We start from the raw sequence: 22,462 nt of genomic DNA, 5'->3' as shown, positions 1-22,462 counted from the left end.
TGTGTGGCCTCCTCTTGCCCAGCAGCGCCCTGGCCTCAGCAGCTGCCCCAGCCTCTACATGTAGCACCTGCGCCATCCCTCCCCGCAACTTCCACCAACCCCCACTCCTGTGCTCACGCATCAGCGTCCCCGTGTCCCTGCCAGACGGAGGTGTTCCTGGCACCAGGACACCCTGAAAGAGCAGCAACTGGCCACCGCCTGCCCCTCAGGCTCTTCCCTTTTCCTGAAGCATCTGATCCTGCTCTGCCCGCTACGGATGAGGCCGCTGAAGCTGCAGAACTTCCTTGACATCCTCGACGCTGTCGGAAGTGGGCCTGGGTCCCGGCTCAGAAGGAGCTGCCGAAGATGGAGCCGGGAAGTGGTCGACGCTGTCGGAAGTGGGCCTGGGTCCCGGCTCAGCAGGAGCTGCCGAAGATGGAGCCGGGAAGTGGCAGAGGGGGCCGGGCCCGTGTCCTGCACCCCGGCACTGCCAAGGCGGTTACTTGGCCTCCGGGTCCCAACGAGGCCTGGAGCCAGCCTGCCCTCCCACCCTGAAGACCCTCGCTGGGGGACCCCTGCACCTGTGGCTCCGGCCCACAGACCCAGGGACAGGGTGATCCCTATAGGAGCTCGAGGAGGACTGGTCACCCGGGCCCCTGGTCAGGAAGGGCCAAGGCTCGCCTTGGGAAACATGTGGCCCGGCAACAGGATCGTGGTGGAAGTTGGGGGCCCCTGAGCCCACAGCACCTGTGGCTCAAGGCCCCAGTGCCTTCCTTCCCAGCTCACTGAGCTGGATGTGTCGAGTTGCTGAGCTCCCAGTTTGATGTCCACAGTGTGTTGGGCACAGAGGGCCTTTGAGGGATCCAACGGGTTGTGTATTTGTAGCCTCTCCCAGAATGTCTTATTTTGTAATGACCGAACTACTCTTAGTAATAGTTATACATGTATATGGTTACTATATATGGAAATTCAATATATTTTCTAGTTAAAGCATTCTAAAGTAATCAGTGTTTCTAGCAAATTGTGACTTCGGCTAATGAAATGTCCTTTTGTGCCACAGTCCTTGGCTTAACAAAGATGTGAATCTTGTAACACAAGAACTATGAAATGCGATGATCCTGTTTCTACTGTAAGGGAAGAGCGTGTGTTCCCAGCATGAGGCGCCTAATAATTAGTAAGGAATTGTGGGCAATAGATGAACCACTGTATCTAAAAATCCTCTAATTAAAACATTTCCACTAACTGCCGCCTGCAGGGTGTCCTTTTCCTGCTCCGTCTGCACAGGCTGCCTCATGCTCGGTGTCAGGGGAGCCAGGCTGGCCAATTCCAGGGTTCTGTGCTGCCCGCCCAGGAGCTGCTGGAGCCACCTCCTCCCTCGGCTTCCAGCATCAGACGCTCAGTGACCCGCAAGCGGCAGAGGGTGACATTCCCTAGAGCCAAGGTTGAATCCCCCGGTCTGTGCCTCTGATGCTGGGGCGTGGGCAGCCAAGGCTGGGCCCACATCCTGCACTGACCCCTGGCCCTGTCCCCCGAGTCTCACCTGTACCTCTCTGGCCTGCTGGAGCAGGTTCCCCCCACGGAGACCTCCTTCTCACCGCCAGGGTGGACCTCCCCGGGGCACCAGGATGCCATCCTCATGGTGCCAAGGTGCCTGTGAGCCCTTGGCTCAGACCCTGACCAGGCCCCTGGGACAGTGTGTCCAGGACTGGCTCAGGCCAGGCTGTTACACAGGTACAGAGCAAGGAACCCAGCGTTGGGGCTTCTAGAACTTGACCACAGGTAGGACAAGCTGGGAGCCTATCTCTCCAGGAACCACTCTGCCTGGAGCCCACATAGGCTCCTGGCTGGGCTCTGGGTCCCTGGGGGTCCCCCCGGCCTCCCTGGACTGTCCTGGCCAAGTCAGCACCGTGTCCTCACACCTGCCCACCCCCATGAGGCCACCTTGCTCCCTGACCAGGCGGCCCAAAGCCCTCCTACCATACATCAGGCCCTGCCTCCAGTTTGAGGTTGCCATGGCGACGTGTTGCCAGGTTGGAGGGCCCCTGAGCACTGACTTGGGCCGGCTCCAACTGGTCTAAGCCAGCTCCAGCAGGGAAGGGCCCAAGGAGTGCAGGTCCAGATCTGTCCCCAGCAGACCCTGGTGCTGAGCCTGGGGGTGTCCTGCCTCCGTGGGAGGCCTCCAGACTACTGTGACCCCATCTGCAGAGGCCATGGGCCTGGCGGAGGAGCTAGAGCGCTGGGTCCCATCCACCCTTAGTTCCTCAGACCCTATGTACTTTGCCACTTGCCCAAAGCCTCGGGCCTCAGTCAGGAAGCTGTTTTATCTGAGCTTTTAGAAGAAAACAATGAGGGAGCAGCAAAAGAAAGTTGCAGGGCCCCAGCCTGGGTCCTTCCCTCCCAGCCTCTGCTCTTACAGGTGACCCATCCCAAGGGGGTCTTTCTTGCCTTGAGGAAGGAATCTGGGGCCCCAGAGCCAGGACGAGTGCCTCGGCCTCCTGTGTGCAGAGGGATGTGCGTGGAGGAGCCAGGCACCTGACCCATTCCCAGCTCTGCTGCTGGTCGCCTGGGCCTCACGGAGACCTGCAGAGCCCTGGCTGGGCTGCTGCTCTGTCCCCACCCCCAGCCCCACGAAAACCTCGGGCCTGAGGCCCCAGAGCACCCAGCCTGGCACAGGCTCCACCTGCGCAGATTCTGGCAGCAGGACCCCCAGTGGGCTTCTGGTTAAGTGCCCCAGGTAAGGGGTCACATGTGGGCCAGACCCCCTCTCACCTGGAGCCACCTCTTCTGCCGGCAGAACCACCCAGGATAGCACAGGCAATGGGACAGATTCCTGCAGTCCCTCAGGGTCCTCCAGCCCAGGGCAGGCAGGGACCCTGACCCGAATTCCCGGGCTATGTGCCCATGAGTTTCCTGTGGTCCACCTCCCTTCCCGCTTTTCCTGCCATTGTCCTCCGACGGGTGCTATGGGGGTCAGAGAGCTGTGGGAGAAGCCTGACTGCTAGGAAGCTGTGCCTGCAATTCCAAGGGCTGCCACCATAGGGCGTGATTTCATGCATTATTAAAAGTGATGGCAGTGCCCTGGACTTGCCAGGATGCCTCTCACCTCTGAGGCCCCTTCTCCCTGCCTGTCAGCAGCCATCAGAGTGTTTGCCCAGAGCCTGGTGCTTTTCTCCTGGCCCTAAGGAGGAAAAGCCACTCACCCTGTCTGCTAGACCCTTTCCAGCTGGAAGCTCCACGAGTAAACCCACCTCCCCACAAGACCCACCGAGCCCTGATCCCCATAGGCAGGGTGCCTTGTGCCCTAACTCCTGTGCATGCCCCGAGCTGCCCCCTCACAGCCCGTCGAGCTCAGAACCGCTGTGGGAGGCCTGGGGCAAGGGGGCCAAGGTAAATCCTTCAGCTCGAGGCCTGGGGCACAGGCACGGGGCAAGGGGCATCCCTCCCTGTCCTCTCCTGGCTGTGGGATCGCACAAGGATGAGCTTAAACCTCCAAACTGCGGAGGCCAAAACTAAGTCCCTGAAGGAAAGAGCCCCTCCCAAGGCCACTGGAGGGTCCTGGGCAATGGTGGCTCCAGTTCCCATCCCCCGTGGGCTGGAGGAGCTGCAGCTGACTCTAACCAGCACTTGCTCCGTGGTAAGACCATCCCCTCCCCCTGCTGAGAGGTGGGCTCTGCTGCTGCTATCTCCGTTTTACTAATGAGGGAAACTGAGGCCCAAGGCAGCGGAGGAGTGTGGCAGGGCAGGAGTCTGACCCAGGAGGTTGGGGGAGAATGAAGGGGTCGGCACGAATGGGACCATCACTCCCTCCCCAGGAAATGTTTGTGGAGGGAAGGACCCTGAGGATTATGCTTTCCTGGGGAAACAGAGGCCCAGAGCTGGGTTTGGGACCCAGCCTGTTGCTGTGTAGCCCTGGACAAGCCTTTTCCCCTCTCTGGGCCTCAGTTTCCCTACCTGCAAAAGAGAGTGGTGAGGTCTCCAGGCGCCCTCTGCCCTGACAGGCTGCGTGGTGTTAGTCTTAGGGGCTGGTGCATCTTCGTGATGTCACTGGCCCCCAGCCCCTTAGCTCCCCTCAGAGCTTGGGATGGGGGTGTGAGTAGGGACCCCCTCCACTGGCAGCTGCCCCTCCTAACTTCCTGTTTACAGCAGCTGCAGACTCTCATCTCTTCACCCCAAAGCCATTAGGATCACCATGGCAACCAGGCAGTGTTTGTTCCAACAGGTTGGCAGAACCTGATGCAAGACTGCAGAGGTGGGGGGCATCAGCTACAAGACCCTGGCTCAGGACCTGCCAAATCCCCAGGGAAGGACATTAGCTGCCCCCAACCCATTCCATCCCCTGCAGAAGGAAGCCAAGGGGCAGCTGGTGGCATGGGATCCAGGCCCCTCCCCTGCTCACCTGACTCATCTGTCCCAAGCCATTGTGCATTTCCTGAGCACCCCTGCCCCCATCTGACTGGCTGTGCTGGGTCAGGATGGAAGCAGGGCCTGGGGCCAGAACTTCCAGAAGGAGAACCCACCCTTCTGTGCTGTCTCCCCCGCTGCAGGGCTGTCTTCCCCAAACCAGGTGGTTCTGTGTCTTATCCTGCACAGACAGGCATGCATGGCATGGCTGTGAGTCTGGGTCTAGAAACTGAGACAGGTGGTGGCCCCATCCTGGGGCGAGGGGAAGCGTCTGGTCTCCTCTGGACTGGGGAATGAAGAAAGCACAGGTGGGCTGCCTCCCAGCATGCAGCTCTGTTCTGGAACCCTGCTCCTCCAGACTCTGGCCCTCTCCTAAGTTCAGCTGACCCCTGGCCTCCCCAGAGCCAACTGTCTTTTGCCTCTGGGTCTAAGCTGAAGTGGGTTCTAGGTCTGTCTGTTCCCCATCTGGCCTGGAGTCCCTCCATTAGAGACAAGGTCTTTGGGGTGAAAACTTCTCCAAACCACAGTCTTGATCCCCAAGTAAAAGGTGCTCTGAGGGTCCAGCAGGATCCGCCAAATGCAGGGCTGGGATACAGGGACGCTGTGCATCTCTGACAAGTTCAGAACCTCTGAGCAGCCCCCAGGGTTCTCCAAGTGTGGTGGGAGGAGCCTCAGATGATGGGGCCCCAGCCCAGACTTTGGGAATCAGCACGTCCCGGGTGGGCCGAGCAATCTGTTTTTACAAGCTCTCCAGGTGACCACGGTGCGGTGGAGGGGCACCGAGGATGGGCTGGGAACGGCGCTAGAGAGGGTCCAGCCCATGACGGCGGTTCCAGCCGGAGGGGCAACCCAGCAAGCGACCCAGCATGGGCCATGGGGTCGATCACCCCAACAGGTGATCAGGATTGTTGTGGGCATCCCGAGTTGGTGCGTGCAGCACCCCCTTGCCCCGGGTGCGGACTGTCCCTTCTGAGAAGAAGAGCGATTAGGCCCGCGGTGGAGGAGTCCCCAGACCAAGGTCCGCTCCATGTTTGTGTTGGGGACAGCGCTGGGCTGGTAGGGCGACTTCGGAGATGACTGCGCAGGCTTTCCAGAAAAGTCTGCGCTGCGGACCCGGGCATATCTTGTTCCGTTTCGGCGACTCTGGCTTCCCTGGGGCCCCCAGGAGGGGGTCCTGACGCAGAGCAGACCCTGCTCCCGCGCTGCACCCACCTGTGGGTTGACTGACAGCCCCGAACACCGCCCCTTGGGGGAGGGGGTGCCCGGCAGAGCACGGGGGGCGCAGGGATCCTTGCCCGGCGCCCCTTGCGGCGGGGGCGCGGTGGTGGGACTCAAGGGAGGCGGGGGCGGGGCGGAAGCGGGCCCGGAGCGGCGGGGCGGGGCGGGGCGAGCAGGCCCGGCCCCGCCCCCGGCCCCTGCAGCCGCTGCGCCCGCGCTGTGTTGTCTGCTCCGGCAGCTGCGAGCGGTTGCGCAGCCAAAGCGTCCCCGGAGCCGGTGCCGAGCGCGGCGCCCGCAGGAGCACTGTCCCCACTCCTCCGCCGCCCGGCCCACGGTGAGTGCCGCGGGCTCCCGCCCGGCCGTCGAAGCTCGGCCCGGCGCCGCGCCGACGTACAGGAGAGCCGCCGGTCCAGCTCCCGCGCCGCGCTCGCCGCCACCCCGGGCCCCGGGAGGTCGAGAAGACGCGCCGTCTGCCCCGGGGAGACGGAGGCCGGCGTGCGCTTGGAGGAGCGGCCCTCGCTCTTGCGGCCCTCGGAGCGCGGAAGCAGGACCCGGCGGGAGCGGGGTGCGCACTGCACAGGGGCGGGGGGACCAGACCTCCCTGCCGCGGGGGGCGCGGGACTCCAGGACCGCCGTCCGCCGGTGGCCCCCGGGATGCGCAGGGTGACCCCGCTCCTACCCGGCGCGCCATCCCCGGGGGAAGCCGCAAGTGGGCCGGGGCCGAGGACCCCCCGCCCTGCTCCGAGACGCTCCGCGGGGTTTCCCAGCCAACCCTCCAGGGAGGAAGACGCCCCTAGAGCCCAGTTCCGTCCCCCTCCTGCCGATCCTGGCAGGACCCCTTGCTTTCCCCAAATCCCTCCAGACGTCTGGGTGGGTCCAAACAAAATACACCCTCACCAGGTTTCCAAACTGTCCCCGAACCGAGCGCCCACCAATGAGAGAAGCACCCCGACAGAACTGGGGGGCCCGAGGTTCCCACGGGGAGCTTCGGGAAGAGGGGGGACGGGAGGAAGGGGCGAGAGGGGATGTCACTGAGAGAAGTGGGAGGGAGGAACGCCGGGTGAACAGGTGAGGGAAGACAGGTAAGAGGGGGCCGGCCTGGCCAAGTGGGAGGGGACCTCGGAGGATTTAATTTTAAATGCGTTCATTCTAGAAGCATCTAGCTAGCCTTTTACAGCCTGTCTCAAGCTTCAGAGCTCTAGGTCCACCTACAGAGTTGGTTACAATACAGATTCCCAGGTTCCTCCCTGGGGATTAAGTGGGGATGAGACCCTAATATTTGTAATGGGCACGCCAGGTGACTTGCAATGAGGCACTGCAGCTGTGTTGTGTGCAGGGGAGCACTGTGTGCAGAGTCAACGAGGACACGGAGAGGTGGGAGGCAGAAATCCTATAGGAAGAGTGAGTGGGGTCAGGTGGGGGCTGGGCTGGGAAGAGAAGACCAACAGGGCAGCAGGGACAGCTAGCTGGTGGGGCCAGACATCCTGCCACCCCCTTACACATGCCCACGGCGGCATCAGTGGACCCCCGACCCCTAAGTCTCCAGGGACTGATTTCAGTAAGAAGGCCCCAGCGCCCTGAAAGTGTTTATTCACTCCAAGGGTGGCCAGCTAGCCACTGGGGACTCTGACTAGAGAGAGAGCTGGCCCTCCAGTTCAGCTCAGCTGCCCCAGACCTACCTGCTTCAGTGCCACCCCGGCTCCCCAGTGGGCTAGCAGGAGACAGCTTGGCTTTGAGCCCTGGGCTCGAGGCCTGGCTCAGGGCAGCTCACCCCAACCCTGGGATGTGAAATGGGACAGTGACATCCACTTTGCAAATTATCATTTCCCATTCAACCCTGGGCCTTGGGTACAGCCCGGGAACACGGCGGGCCTGTCACTTTCAGCTGGGCCCGGTGCCTGTGTGGCGTTCAGCTCCTTGGCCCGCGTCACTTTGTTCGTTGGATAAATGGGAACTGGTGGCCAGGCATGCGCAGGGGTACCGGCATGTCCTGCTCTGAGCTGCCGGCCAGACCTGGGACCGAGAAATGGAGCGCTCAGGAAGGAGTCCCATGGGGCCTGTCAGACAGATGGGGGGGTCCCCTGCAGCCCTGTACCCAGCTCACTATGCCCTGTACAGGCTGAGAGCCCCTGCAGCCAGTGACTGCTTCCTGGGGGTCGGCCACATGCCCACTGTCAAAGGCAGCTCTGGGGGAGGTGCTGGCTGGCTCCCAGGCTGTTGGGTGCAGTGAGGTCATCACTGCTCAGGCGGCCCAGGGTTTCCAGGGGAACAAAGGGAATTCCTGGGCTCTCAGGCTGAGCCATCTCTCCTGGACCCCTGCACCCAGCCGTCACTATTGCCCCATCCTGGCAATGGGCTGAGGAAGGGAGCAGGGAGGGACTGCGCAGCACAGGGGAAGGCCAGCCCATCTGGATGGACCCCAAGACTCAAGCCGAGCCAAGAGCTTAGCGCTCGGACACCAGAGCTGGGGAGACCTCGACTGCATCCCTGGCCTCCTGCTGGCTCTGTGGCCTTGGGTGGGTTCCTAACCCTGGGACCTCAGTTTCCTCCTCTAGGTGGGGGAGCAGAGTGGCACCCCCTCTCCAGGGCGGGTCTGAGGATTATCAGGGGAGGTGGCCTGCCTTGCCTTGAACATTTCGTTCTCACAGAGAAAGCCCCCCACCCTGCAGCTCAGGCCACTTGGCTCCTGCGTCATCTTCATCTCTGGGAATGTGAGCCCCGAGCCCCTGTCACATGCAGCCGCAGCTGGCGGTTGCCGTGGCAACAGCTAAAGCAGTAGCTGCTCCCTGGCTCTGGGGGGCTGTGGGGGGAGCAGCCTCTTCCACTCAGCTAGAGAGGAAAAGGGGGCCCATGACGCCCAGCGCCCCCTCGGGACCTCACTGCCGCTGTAGGGTGACAGCTTCGGGAAGTGCGTGCAGAGGCTGCGGAGCCCCCATCTTGGGTAGAGGCCCCCAGGGGCAGGCGCTGACAGGTATGGTGGGGGGAGCTGTGGGGGCTGAGCCACCTGCCTTCCCTGTTCCCAGCTCTCGTGTCTGGCCAGATGAGACCCTCTGAGCCCAGTGTCCCCTGGGCCCCACAGGTCCGGGGTTGGAGGGTCAGGGAGCAGGACGAGGAGCTGAGAGCTGGTGGGGGTCGCAGACCAGGGATGGCAGCCCGGGCCCACCCAGAGACAGACCTGGTTTGCTCAAAAAGTCTGTTTAGGACCCACGAGGTGGCAGGCGTGCCTGGCCCCGGCTCTCCTAGCAGAGCATAAGAGTCCAGGAAGGGGCAGCGCTGGTAATCGGAGACTTGCACAAGCACAGGCCCAGCCCCTGAGCAGCGGGCGCACAGGGCAGGGGCGGGTCTCACCTGGCTCTCCCATTGCTAAGTGCCTGTGAGATCGGGGCAAGTAGAGTTGGATCTGGCTGGGTCCCCATTTCCTATTTTGTCAAATGAAAATGGCAGGCTCAGGCTGATGTGCCTGGCCCTGTGGGGGCGGGTGGGGGGGGGGCTCAAGAGTGGACAATGAGGAGACCCAGACAGTGGGAAGGCCCCCAGGTAGGCCGAGGGGAAGCACGGTGTGTCCTGCACAAGAGGCCGGCAAGCCTGGGGCAGGGAGCCTGAGGGGTGGCACCGAGTGGCAGAGGTGGCCCAGGAAAGGGTCTTCACTTTGCCCTGATGGTTTTCAACGGGGGAACAGAAGACCACCCTGGGGATCCAGGGGGCCCAGGGCCAGAGGTTGTTGCCTGGCCCAGGGGAAGAGGTGGGTGCCTGGGCTGGGCCATGGGGTGGAAGAGGCAGGCTCAGGGGCCCTTGTTGGCTTAGCTATCATCTTGCCCTTCCCAGCAGGGTCTGCAGGGGACACTGAGACCCCTGGAGGACGTGTGTGGGTGTAACAGCAAAGGCTGGTCAGGCCGGGGGAACTGGAGTTGGCAGTGAGAGCCACTTGCCCCTCAGGGGCATCCCAGGGCCTAGCCACCTGGACAGGAAGGTGTCCCCAGAGCAGGGCCTACTCCTCTTCTGGCAAGTGTGGGTTGTGGGGCCACAGCTCCCGCTCACTCTCCTGTCCGGCTCCAATTGCCCATGTTGCCGTGGCAGCTGAGCCACCATGTAGCATCCTGCCTGGAGCAGCCCAGATACCACGCTGGGACGGAGAGGGATCCTCTGTGTCGAGTGAGGAATGGGCCCCGGGCATCCCCTGAAGCCAGCTCAGTACTAGTCATTCTGATCTGGGTGGCCAGAACCTGTGGGAAGGGATAGGGCTTGGACTGAGCAAGTCTGCAGCCCTGGGAGGGGCTGGAGCCCATGACCCCAGCAGTGGGCACCTCTGAGTAACGGGGGACACCTCAGTCATTGCTCAGGGTGGCATCTGATTTAATCATTGGGGACAGTATGGCAACACCAGTGAATGAACAAGTGGCCTGACCGGAGGCTGTGGCTGTGCTCTCTGCCCACAGGCCACCCACCATGTCCACCTTGCTGGAGATCAAGAGCAGCGTGCTCAGGCAGGTGCAGGTGTGCCCGTCCTTCCGCCGGAGGACTGAGGAGGAGCCGGCGAGCAGCAGCACCGAAGTGCAGGAGCCCGCGGCTGGGGCCTGGTGGGTACCCCACAGCCCGCTCCGCACGGTCATGGTCACCTGCACCTGGCCCCCCTTCCTTCGCTGACCTCACACACCAGCTGCCCAGCATGGCCCCTGGGGGGAGCCCAGGAGGCTCTGAACCCAAGGCCAGGGGGGGCATCATACCTCACCCCCAGACATGCAGAGACCCTTGAGTCATGTGGGCCGGCACATGCCGTGAGCTGTAGCTTTGGGGAGGGTCTGCTGACCCCGAGTCTGGGCTTTCTTGGCAGGAAACCCGGAGATGGTGTGGAGTTCTTCGCCCAGATGCGCCTCATCCTGAAGAAGGGGGAAAGCAGACAGGGCCTGCCGTGCCCCGAGGTGCGGATAGCACGGGCACTGCTGCCTGGCATGGGGCGCTGGGCCAGGCCTCCCCACCTGCCCCTCCGCCCTCCACTCCCTCCCTCCCTGGAGCGCTCCCCACCCCACTGGCCCCAGGAGCCACAGAGGCCCTCACCCGGTGCCCTTCACAGGTCCTCCTGCGCAGTAGCTCCCCAGCCCCCACAGAGCCCGTGGACCCCAGCCGTGGCCTTAGAGCCCTGACCCAAGAGGAGGTAAGGGGGAAGGGGACCTGGCCCCAGGAGGGGCTGTAAGTACCTCTGTGTGCCAGACTTAGGGTCTGGGGTGGGTGGGCCAGGCCTCCCCATGGAAGTGAGCGGAGGTCAGGGGTGAGGAGGGACCCCCAGTGGAGGGCCTGCTAGGTGCAAAGGCACAGAGGCAGGGATTGGGCTCTGCCAGTGGGAGGAGCTGCTGGGGGCTGGGCACACAGGGTGGACTCGAGGAGCCTGAGACCCCCTGTGGCCAGAACCCGGGGCTGAGAAGAGACAGGGACAGGGTGGCCAGGACTCGGCATGTGCTCCCCTCCCCACCTGCAGGTGGAGATGCTCTATGAGGAAGCCTTGTACACAGTCCTTTACCGCGCAGGGACCATGGGCCCCGACCAGGTGGATGACCAGGGGGCCCTACTGAGCTACCTGCAGCAGGTGAGCCCCATTGGTCCCACCCACCCTCCTGGCCTGGCCCCTCCCCATCTCTGGGGAGGACTAAGACACTTTCCCCCACCTGCTTATGTCAGTATCACCTGAACAACACACACAGATTTGCCCCATGTACACAAGACACACACACACACACACACACATGCACAGGCAGACACAAACAGGCTGACAGGCATGCCCAGAAAGATGGAGTGATGGACAGACACACAGACACATTCAAACAGAAGAACACAAAGACAGACAGATGAACACAGAGACAGATATAAAGAACACAGGAAAGGACAGGTAGACAGATACAGGACATACAAAGAATGATGGACAGACAGACACACAGAAAAAAAGTAGAAAGGACAAACCAACAGATGGACAGACACCTTTATTCCTCACTTGTGTGTGCTCCCCCAACCCTGTGAGGACCCCAGGACAATAGTCAGCCCTGCTTCAGCGGTACCTGGGCCCTCACACCTGCCCGCCCTGTGCAGGTGTTCGGCAGCAGCCCCGAGGAACATGCTGAGGCTGTGGAGCGTGTGAAGAAGGCCAAGGTGAGGCTGCCACCCACCTGGGCAGACGCTGACCAGCGCAGTGCTCGTGTGCAGGGGCTCGGGGTGGAGGGGGCACAGGGCTGGGTACACGCTGAGCCCCGAGAGGCCCTCACACCCCCACCCACCCACAGGCTCCCACATATGCCCTGAAAGTCTCCGTCATGCGTGCCAAGAACCTGCTGGCCAAAGACCCCAACGGTGAGTGGGGTTGGCTAGCTCAGCCGGGACGTTGGCTAGCTCAGGTCGGGGGGTCACGGGGGGGCCTGGGGTCAGGGGTCAGGGGCTGAGGCACCTGCCGTGTCCCAGGTTTCAGTGACCCGTACTGCATGTTGGGCATCCTGCCGGCCTCAGGCACCCTGAGGGAGCCGGGCACACACAAGGAGCAGCGCTTCAGCTTCCGCAAGGGCAGCAAGCGTGGTGGCCCACTGCCGGCCAAGTGCATCCAGGTCACCGAGGTCAAGAGCAGCACCCTGAACCCCGTGTGGAAAGAGCACTTCCTCTTGTAAGGCCCCTCGTCCAGCTGGGTGGCAGGGTGGTTGGGCAGGGTCTGCTGCGGTGCCAGGCTGGTCCGGGGGTTGCATGTGGCAGTTGTGCCTGTATGCGGTCTCAGTGCCTGCCCCAGGGAACTGAGGGGCTGGTCCTATGCCCATTTTCCAGAGGAGGAGACTGAGGCTCAGAAATGGTCCCTGCCCCAGCTCCGGGCAGAGGATCACCTGGACCCTAAAGGGTATCTCTCTGTTCTCCTTATAGTGAGATTGAGGATGTCAGCACCGACCAGCTGCACCTGGACATCTGGTATAGGCCCCTGTGCCCTGCAGGGCAGGGGATGTGGGCGCCTCTGGTCTGGGGAGAGCGGGAGGGGGCAGTCAGGGCCAGGCTGGGCTCCAGACCAGCCAGGTACCCCCACCTCGCCCCACCCTTAGGGATCATGATGATGACGTGTCCCTGGTGGAAGCATGCAGGAAGCTGAATGAAGTCATTGGCCTAAAGGGCATGAGCAGGTATGGCAGGTGGGACCCTTGTGCCCCTGACACTCACAGCTCGGCCATGGGGGCCAACAGGTGGTGGCTCCTCAGGGACCACAGGTGTGACGCCCACCCTACTGCCCCCAGGTATTTCAAACAGATTGTCAAGTCTGCCCGCGCAAATGGGACAGCAGGGCCCACGGAGGACCACACCGATGACTTCCTGGGGTGCCTCAACATACCCATCCGCGTGAGTGGGTGTCGGGGCGTCACTCATGGAACACCTGCTCATGGGTGCCCCGCCTTCCTGCGATACCGCTGCTATGTCCTGTGATTCCCCCAACAATCTCCCATCTTTCTGGGGCTGGGGGGCCACCATGCTGGGAGGAGTGGGGGAGGGACAGCCTCCAGGGGTCCAGGCACCCCTAAGCGCTCCCTGTGCTGGTTACCCGTGTTCAGTGGGAAGCGGAGGCCTGTTTTCTCCCCACGGTCCTGTAGACAGTCTGTGCGGGAGGAAGAGGGAGGCAGAATCACTAATCTGAACCCCCTTTCCCCAGGAGGTGCCCGTGGCTGGTGAGGACCGCTGGTTCAAACTGGAACCGCGCTCCAGCGCCTCCCGCGTGCAGGGGGACTGCCAGCTGGTCCTCAAGCTGATCACCACACAGGTGGGAAGCCAAGGGGGACCCCCCCCTGCAGCCCTGCGCCCCAGCCCGTGGGCTTGGGCAGGGCTGGTGACCGGCGGGCCCTGCGTTCCAGAGGGACACGAGCATGAGCCAGCGCGGGCGCTCGGGCTTCCTGTCCTACCTGCTGCTGCTCAGCCGTCTGCTGCAGTTCGAGCACCAAGCCGAGGAGGTAGCGCCGCCCTCGGGCCCCCGGGGCAGCCAGGCGCGGCGTGGGGAGGGCGAGAGGGGGAGGCCGGGGACCTGGGGGACGAGAGGGGATGGGGGTCTCCCGCCTCCACCCACGCCCGGCCCGTCCCCCAGCCCAACTCGAGCAGCTGGCGCGGTGAGCTCAGCGGGCCTGCGGCCACCGTGCTCTGCCTGCACGGCGCGCAGAGTAACCTGTCGGCGCTGCAGCTGGCTGTGCTGTGAGTGGGCGAGGCCGCGCCGCAAGAGGGCAGGGCCCCGACGGGGCGGAAGGGCGGTGGGAGGGGCGGAGCCTTGGCGGGCGAAACTGCAAGTACATGGGCGGGGCCGCGTCGCGAGGGGCGGGGCACTGGAGGGGCGGGTCCCGGAAAGGGGCTGTACTGTGAGTTGGAGGGGCGCCGGTTTCCTCCTGGTCCCGGCCCCAAGGCCGCTGCCCTGACCCTGGGCTGGGGCCCCGCAGGCACTGGCAGGTCAGCAGCCGCCACCATCAGACCCGCACCCTGGACTACGGCTACCTGCTGGGGCTGTTGGAAGATATGCAGGCACACTGGGAAGAGGCGGCCTCGCTGCCCCAGGAGCAGGTGGGCTCGGCTGCAAATGCTGTTTCTGGGGGGTGTGCCGTGGAGCTGCCCGGGCTGGGGCAGGCAGGGACGGCCAGAGTCCTGCCCTGGTGGGGTGCACAGCCTGCGGGTGCGGTAGGTGTTTAAAAACAAACGGACAAACTGCGGGACCTAGGAGAGAGCACGTGCTGTGCGGTCCCAGGATCGGGTGTGCGATACCTTGATGGAGTCCCGAGGGAGGGAGGCCGTGCCGCTTCAGCCCCGCGAGCAACAGAGGGAGTAGGCCAGCTCGCAGGAGGCACAGCTGGTGGTGCAAGGGCCCTGAGGGCGTCTGTGCCTCCAGGGGGAGCTGCGGAGGCAGGGGCTGGAGAGGTCATCACTGCAAGGCCAGTGGGGTTGGAGGTGGTGGTAGGGAGGGTGCTCCTCAGGGCAGAGCCTTGTAGACTAGCTGGTTCTGCCGTGGAGCGGGCACTCAGGAGTCAGTTCTTAAGGGCCCTGTCCCCCAGGAGGAGGGACTGGCAGACAGCTTCTCCGCCTTCTCTGAGTTTGGGCTTCGGTTGCTGCGCCATCTCCGAGACTACTTCCCTGCCACCAACAGCACAGCTGTCTACCGCCTGGAGCTGCTGTTGAAGTGGGTGCAGCCGCTGGCACGAGGGGTGGGGGTCGGGATAGGGGTAGGGGACTAGGTGGGGCACCCCCAGTCAGCGGGTGACCGGTCGCCCAGGTGTCTTGGCAAGCTGCAGCTCTTCCAGCCTTCCTTTGAGATCTGCCCCTTCGAGACGGAGCTAAACATGGACATTGCTGCTGCCCTGAAGGTGTGTCCGGTAGCTTGGTCTGGGCTAACTGCTCCGGCCCTGCCCGTGCCCCTGCCCCCACCTGGACCTGCTGTACCACACACACTTTGTTGTCCTTTTCCCTCCCACCCACCATGCTGCCTTGGCGGCTTCCCTTGCAGAGAGGGAATCGTGAATGGTTCGACAAGCTCCTGAACTCCCAGAGTCCTCGTGAGCAGGTGTGACTCAGTGGGGGCATGGGTCAGGGGGAGCAGGTGTGGCTCAGGGGAGGGGAGGGGGGGCAGCATGTGGGTGCAGGCCAGAAGGTCAGTGTGCTGGGCTTCCTTGCAGCCGGGGCCACAGCGCCTTGCAGGGCTGGTCAAGCTGGCTGACACTGTCTACGAGGATCTGCAGTCCTGCTATGGCATCTATGCCAGCCTCTTCCACAGGTGGGACCAGCGCTCTCCCTGCTGCCCCTGCCCATCCAGCCCCTCAAGTGCTGCCGTTGGGGAGCAGGAAGAGCAGATGTCTGAGGTGTGTCCTTTGCAGCATCATCAAGATCGACTTCTTCACCCTCACCTTTCGGCAGCTGGAGCGTCTGGTGAGGAGGCGGCCTGGGGAGAGCCCCCTGGCTGGGAAGGGGCCTGGGTTTCCTCTTGTTGGCAGTCTGACTCCACCCTCCTGGGCAGGTGGCTGAAGAGGCGTGGGTGCTGACGGAGGAGCTGAGCCCGAAGATGACCCTCGAGGTGGCCTCGGGGCTTTTTGAGCTCTACCTGACCCTGGCAGACATCCAGCGCTTCTGGGGCAGCATCCCGGGCCGGTGGGTGTCCTGCCCCCACGTGTCCTCCAGTCTCCTCTAGGAGGGCTCTGTGCAAGAGACTCTCCTCGGGGCCTCCTTAGGCTAGGAACCTGGGACATGTTGGCTCAAGGTGTCTGAGTTGGGGCGAGCTCTGACTGGCCTCCCGCTGCAGGGACAGCCGCTCCCTTGCCCTGGCTGGCATCCATGCCCCATTCCTGCCTGCTGTGAAGCTTTGGCTGCAGGTGCTGCGGGACCAAGCAAAGTGGAGGCTTCAGGGAGCCGTGGATGTGGACACGGTGAGTGAGCACCCAGGCCTGAGGATGCTGGGCTCATCCAGGGCACCCTCACAACCAAGGCTTCCCCCTGCTTCCTAGCTGGAGCCCATGGATTCCTCCTCCAAGCACAGCAGCTCCGCAGCCACTGCAAGCCTCTGCTTCAGCCACATCCAGGAGCTGTGGGCCCGCCTGGCATGGCCAGACCCTGCCCAGGCCCAGGGGCTGGGCACCCAGCTTAGCCAGGTGGGGACTCCCGGGAGGAGATCGGGGTCTAGAGGGGCAACAGGGCCAGGGGACATTGCCCACAGCTCCTGAGCCCCCATCTTCCACCCCAGGACCTGTGTGAAGCCGCCCTCTTCTACACAGAGCTGCTGCGGAAGAAGGTGGACACTCAGCCTGGGGCAGCGGGCGAGGCAGTGAGCGAGCCAGTGAGCCGACAGGCGGGCGGGGAGGGGCCAGTTGGGGGAGGAGGAGGCGCGGTGGGGCCACCACCTGACTGCCAACCCACACATGTCCGGCACACCTCCCCAGCTCTGCGTGGTCCTCAACGATGTGGAGCTCCTGCGCAAGGCTGCTGGCCAGGCGCTGCGTGGCCTGGCATGGCCGGAGGGGGCTCCAGGGCTCGAGGGTGCGCTCCCGCGCCCCCTGCTTAGCTGCATGCAGGCTCTGGATGAGGACCTGCAGCGGGAGGCCCGAACCGTGACGGCACACCTGACCTCCAAGGTGGGCAGGGATGGTGGGGTGGGACCTGGCTGCCCCCTCCCTGCACCCCAACTTGGTGCTGAACGCTGTCCTCCCACAGATGGTGGGTGACATCAGGAAGTACGTGCAGCACATCAGCCTCTCGCCTGACTCCATCCAGAACGAGGAGGTGAGTGCCCGGCCAGGTGAGGGCTTGGGCATGGCGGGGAATGCGTGTGTGGGGTGGGGGCCCAGGCTCAGTCCCAGCCTGAGGACCCTGCCTGCAGGCCGTGGCCCCGCTCCTGAAGTACCTGGATGAGAAGCTGGCTCTGCTGAACGCCTCGCTGGTGAAGGAGAACCTGAGCAGGTATGGTCCCGGGCAGGTGGAGCAGGGCTGGCCCAGTGTCCAGTCACAGATGCCGAGTGTCCCCACAGGGTGCTGGAGGCCCTCTGGGAGCTGCTGCTACAGGCTATTCTGCAGGCTCTGGGCGCAAACCGTGACGTGTCTGCCGACTTCTATGGGCGCTTCCACTTCACGCTGGAGGTAGGGCCATGTGGAAGAGCCCTTCCTGCTGCAGCTCCCAGTTCCTGGCTCCCCCCAACCCCAGGCCCAGGGCGACAAGGCTGCTGACCCTTCCCAGCTGCCCTGCTGCACCCTGCTGGTACGCCAGGCCTTCCCTGGACACCCCTCCTCTGGGAACCCACCAGGGCAGCATCTCCTTCCCCCAGCCCACCTGTGTCAGAAGCACATGGGCCACCTGTTAAGACAGCTATCTGGCCTCAGGCACCGACATTTTCCCAAGCTTCCTGGGGGCTTCTGATGCGCCCCAGGTGTGAGTGGCTCTGCCCTGGGCTCCCGAGAGCCCGAGCCGGGTGCTGCTCAAGGCTCCATTTGTCTCCACTCTCGGTCCCCAGCACCCACCTCGCCCCTGATATCTCTCCCTCTTGCCCCGCCGCAGGCCCTGGTCAATTTTTTCCACGCTGAGGGCCAGGGTTTGCCCCTGGAGAGCCTGAGGGATGGAAGCTACAAGGTGAAGTTTGTCCCTGGGGCCTCTGACAGAGGAAGGGGGAGGGGTGGACACCAGAGACCCAAATTTGAGTTCATCCACGCCCCACACGTGAAATGGGGCCGTGAGGAGCTGCCGGCATCACCAGGGGCCTCCTCCTTCCTGCAGAGGCTGGAGGAGGAGCTGCGCCTGCACCAGTGCTCCACCCGGGAGTGCATCGAGCAGTACTACTTGGACAAGCTCAAACAGGTAGTGCGGCCCAGGTGTGGGCACGAGGCCCCGCCTCTGGGAGTCCCCGGGCTCCGGCTCACCGGCCCCCTGGCTTTTCACAGAGGTCCCTGGAGCACAACCGGTTTGGGCGCCTGAGCGTCCGCTGCCACTACGAGGCGGCCGAACAGCGGCTGGTGGTGGAGGTGCTGCACGCCGCCGACCTGCTCCCCCTGGACGCCAACGGTGCGGGGGAGGGGTGCGGCGGGACGAGGCGGGGCTGGCGGGGACGGCGGCGTGGTCCGCTCACAGCCGTGTCCCTAGGCCTGAGCGACCCCTTTGTGATCGTGGAGCTGGGCCCGCCGCACCTTTTCCCTCTGGTCCGCAGTCAGAGGACCCAGGTCAAGAGCCGGACGCTGCACCCCGTGTACGACGAGCTCTTCTACTTGTGAGTGTCCCTCCCTGTCCTGCCCGTCCGGAGCCGGGAGCAGGCTTCCAGGTGACCACCGCCCGCCTCCCCCCGCCCCCAGCTCCGTGCCCGCAGAGGCCTGCCGCCGCCGGGGCGCCTGCGTGCTGTTCACCGTCATGGACCACGACTGGCTGTCCACCAACGACTTCGCGGGGGAGGCAGCCCTGGGCCTGGGCAGCATTGGCGGCGTCGCGAGGCCCCAGGTGGGAGGGAGCGCGAGGGCCGGGCAGCCGGTCACCCTGCACCTGCGCCGGCCCAGAGCCCAGGGTGAGTGAGGGGAGGGGCTGAGGGCGGGGCTGAGGGCGGGGCCAGCCGGGCTGACACTGGCACCGTCGCGTCCCCCCACCACCTGCCCGCAGTGAGATCGGCGCTTAGAATGCTGGAGGGCCGCAACAACAAGGAGGCGCAGGAGTTTGTCAAGAGACTCAAGGAGCTGGAGAAGTACATGGAGGCAGACCCCTGAGCCCCTGCGGCCGCCAGCCAGGCCCTCCCCAAGTCCCCGTGTTGTTCTCTCGCTGTGGTCAGCTTTGTGCAGCCGGGCTCATGGTGCCCCTTCCCCTGCTTCATGGTGTGTATGCTGTGGCTGGACTCCCTGGGTTCCCTTTTGCCCTGGTCATGTCTCTGTGGTGTGTGCCGTGAAGCCCCTGTGCCCAGTAAGCCCCACCCCACTGGATCCAGACGGCCGACTGGGCGAGGCCTGGCCAGCAGCTGCCCCCCCACCCTGGAGCAGAGAGAGCAGGCCTGGCCGCCAGGTGAGCTTCCCACCTTACCTCAGGTTCCACAGCCACAGGGCAGGAGGGCACTGGTCTTAAAGCAGGGCTCTCAGTGGGGCAGCCTTGCCCCCCAGGGGACATTAGGTGCTGCCTGGAGACATTTTTGGTAGTCAGTCACAACTGGGGAGTGGGTGAAAGCTGTGCTGTTAGCACCAGTGGGTAGAGACTAGGCTTGACATCCTGCCATGAACCACCCCCAACAAAGAATGGTTCACCCCTAAATGTCACCAGTGCTACACAGGAGAGCCCTGTCCTAAAGGAAGTTCTGTCCTCGTCTCTCCAGGGCTGGGGCAAGGCTTCACTAGGTGAAGAGGCAGGAAGGTCTGCGTTTTGAGTCTGGACAATCCAGGCTTTGGAGGGAGAGGGTGAACATGTGCAGTGTCCCCACCCTTCTCCAGGGACCCTCCACCCCAGAGGGCATGTGGAGGGTGATTTGCCTGAGAGCTGCACAGGTCTCCAGTCCTCACCCAGCTGACAGGTCCAGGGTCTCTGGCTGAGGATGTCACCCAAGGCTGGTCAGTGTAAGGGGCTCCATGCCAACTGGCCAGCTATCTGGCGTTTCCTTTCACAAACGCATGGGTGCCCACACAAGACCTACCCCGCAGCCCCATCCCCACACCCCAGACCCTTCTAGGTAGGGTCTGCCTCACTAGAGGCTGAGGGTCCCCCCAAACCCCCAGGCCAAGCGCAGAGAAGCAGAGGCTCACACGGGTCTCCTTGGCTTGCAGCTTCATTGGGAGGGCTCTGAGGCAGGACCCAGAGCAAGGCCGGGTTAGAAGCACAGAGAGAAAACCCAGAGTCCAGTCCTGCTGGCAGCTGCAGGGGCTGAGGCCACCAGGCCTGTGTGTGTTCCCGCAAGTTCCACTGCCATCTCTAGATGTCCTCATCACTCCGCCTCGGAAAATATACATGTCTGCAGTGTTCAGTCTCTCTGCCGTTTCCTGATTCCTTTCCAAATCTCTGTGGGGACCCTGGTCTCTGTCTCTTCAGGGCTGCTGCTGCCGCCTCCCCCATCTTTGGGGTCAGGCCCAAGTTCCTCAGACTCCTCCTCGGTGTCACTGTCAGCCCTGTCTCTGGGCAGCCTGGGAGGGAGGGGTGCGTTCACTGGCCAGTCTGAGGTAACACCCCTCCCCACTCATTCACCAAAGCCCCCAAGCTGAGGACAGATTCCTATTCCGTGTCCTCTCAAAACTGAAATCCCTCCATCAGGACATCCACCTTCCCTTCTCCGCACTCGGAAAGGCATCCTGGTGTTGTTTAGGACACCACCCCACCCTGCAGCAGGAGTGGCTGAGGCCAGAGGCGGAGGGGAGCCCTGGGTATGAGCTGTCATGAAACTTGGGAAGCCCAAGGACCTACCGGGGGCCAGACACGGGCCTGTTGAGGTTTGCAAACTCTCGCCCTGAATCCACATCAAAGGGATCTGAATTGAGGAATCAAAGAGGAAAGTGACCTGTAGGTGAGCCTGGAGCAGAACCAAGCATTCCACAGCTGTGGCAGGAAGGCTCCCCCCAACCCCCAGGCTTCTCAAAGGAGGTGGCAGGCCTGGAGGGTGCTGGCTCCCACCCAGGGGACTTGTGTCTGTGCCAGGCCTCACCGATTTCCTCCTCTTCCTCGGGGTGCTCCTTGGTGTGGGCCAGGAACTCCTGCTCTGCCTGCAGCACCTCCTCTGGGCCACTGCAGGCTGCATACTTGTCCAGGAGCTGGCGGTTCAAGTCTAGGAAGCCCTTGCCCCACTTGAACTTCCGTAGCAAAATGACAGCAAGGTCTGAAAAACCTGTTGGTGCAGGAAACAGGAATTCCAAGGATGTGGACAATCCCTCTCCTGTCACCCTTGCCGCTGGTTCCTTCTGTCCCACGAACTAAAAGTCCCGCTGACACTTCCCCACGGTCCAGACAGCCCATGCCCACTCACTAGCCTCTGCCTCAGTAGCCCATTAAGTCCCTCTCCCCACAGGGAGTCTCACAGGGCCACCCACCTGGGCCTCCATGTGGACCATAAGGTCTCTGGGGATGAGCTGTGGTAACAAAGGACTCTCAGAGCGGTGGTGCCCTGACAACGAGGGCCAAATACGGGTGCTTGTAGGCCAGCGATGTGTTCTGCCTCCACCTCAAACCGGCATGGCGAGGACTTAAGTGGGAGTTAGGATGAAACCCTGGCCACCTCCCCATACATGGTCATGCTCCTCCTGGGACTTGCAGCAGAAAACACACTGCTGGGAGCACAGCCAGACTCCAGGCTGCCAGGCCCCGACACTCACCCAGGATGCAGAAGGTGGCAGCGAAGGCCTCCACACAGGAGAGCCTGCAAGGCCGGCCATAGTTCACAGGGTTGGCAGCCACCAGGTGGGGCAGGATCCGCAAGTGGCTCCCTCGCATCTTCTCAAATGGAGTCTCATCCAGTCTGGCCCAGGAGCAGTCGATGACGGCGACCCCGGACTGTGCCACCAACTGTCTGCCAGGAGCAGCATAGGGCTTGGTTCTGGGGTCAACTTGGTGCTGGCCCCACTGGGGATTCAGCGGCATCATTTCCCCATGCCAATGACCCCCAAGGACTCTCATGGGCCAAGCTTTTGAGGCAGCTGGGGGGGATGTGTTCCTCGATAAAGCTCATTTATTCACTCAACAAACGTTTATTGAAACCTGCATCCTGAACTTTGCCCTAGGTAATGGGGGCAAACTAGACAGATCAGTGCAAATAGGTGAGCCCTGAAAAGAAGGATGCGCCAGAGTAGGGGACTCATTAAGAAAAGTCCCAGGAGGCACCCCGCCCTCCCCACCCCCACACCCTGTCCTCTCCCGCCTACCTGTCTGCGGGGGACACGTACTGGGTGCCCACGGGGCTGAGCACGAGGCCGCCGAACCTGTGGCCCAGACGTAGGCAGCGAACCAGTCCCAGGCGCGCCAGCTTGCGGCCGGTGCAGCGCCGGGGGTCGCAGTGGCCCAGCTCCCACATGGCCAGAGCGCAGGGCAGGTGCACAGGGCCCGGGGCGCCCTCGTCCTCGGCCGCCTCTGGCTCCACGGACGCTACACCGGGCACAGAAGGGGACCCGGCCTCAGCCGCGGCTCCGCGACCCGACCCTGGGCCTCCGACCCCCGCCCCCGCTCCGCATCACGCCCCACTCACCGCGCAGCGCGGCGCCCACCTCCTCGGCGAAAGCCTCCAGAAAGCGGCCCGCGGGGCGCCAAGTGCGGCCACCTGCGGCCCCGCGCCCACGCGCTGCCCTGCGGCGGCCCATGGCTGGGAGCAGGGCCGGAGAATCTCGCCCGCTCTCAACTTCTCAGGCAGCCGAGGCGCGCCTCTGCGCAGGAGCCGGACGCCATATCCGGTTCCGGCGTTCATGTGACAAG

The 22,462-nt window shown here is 63.5% G+C and overlaps 2 protein-coding genes across 2 annotated transcripts; one reads left to right on the top strand and one right to left on the bottom strand.

Annotated features, from left to right (window-relative positions):
• The first annotated feature begins 10,029 nt into the window (after positions 1-10,029).
• Positions 10,030-20,187, top strand: BAIAP3 (BAI1 associated protein 3). The gene is made up of 34 exons (XM_060077804.1): positions 10,030-10,175; positions 10,430-10,517; positions 10,670-10,750; positions 11,072-11,179; positions 11,677-11,736; positions 11,868-11,934; positions 12,043-12,238; positions 12,487-12,531; positions 12,660-12,737; positions 12,849-12,951; positions 13,259-13,366; positions 13,458-13,553; positions 13,685-13,788; positions 14,028-14,148; positions 14,634-14,758; positions 14,852-14,942; positions 15,083-15,139; positions 15,252-15,349; positions 15,450-15,501; positions 15,590-15,720; positions 15,872-15,995; positions 16,074-16,217; positions 16,310-16,402; positions 16,506-16,697; positions 16,777-16,845; positions 16,943-17,022; positions 17,091-17,199; positions 17,615-17,686; positions 17,831-17,911; positions 17,995-18,115; positions 18,194-18,317; positions 18,400-18,605; positions 18,698-19,090; positions 19,840-20,187. Exons 1-33 carry the CDS (start codon positions 10,045-10,047, stop codon positions 18,799-18,801), a joined length of 3,459 nt encoding a protein of 1,152 aa, XP_059933787.1. The 5' UTR covers positions 10,030-10,044; the 3' UTR covers positions 18,802-19,090; positions 19,840-20,187.
• Positions 19,826-22,433, bottom strand: TSR3 (TSR3 ribosome maturation factor). Its single transcript, XM_060077805.1, has 6 exons — positions 22,239-22,433; positions 21,919-22,138; positions 21,373-21,566; positions 20,709-20,888; positions 20,471-20,534; positions 19,826-20,193 (listed from the first exon to the last, which is right to left on the bottom strand). Exons 1-6 carry the CDS (start codon positions 22,348-22,350, stop codon positions 20,034-20,036), a joined length of 930 nt encoding a protein of 309 aa, XP_059933788.1. The 5' UTR covers positions 22,351-22,433; the 3' UTR covers positions 19,826-20,033.
• Between the last annotated feature and the right edge of the window lie 29 nt (positions 22,434-22,462).

The sequence above is a fragment of the Mesoplodon densirostris genome, chromosome 16 (assembly GCF_025265405.1).
Source record: "Mesoplodon densirostris isolate mMesDen1 chromosome 16, mMesDen1 primary haplotype, whole genome shotgun sequence".
NCBI classification, from domain to species: Eukaryota; Metazoa; Chordata; class Mammalia; order Artiodactyla; family Ziphiidae; genus Mesoplodon; species Mesoplodon densirostris.
The sequence above is the reverse complement of the archived record's forward strand: the minus strand, read 5'-3'. Positions and strand labels throughout refer to the sequence as shown.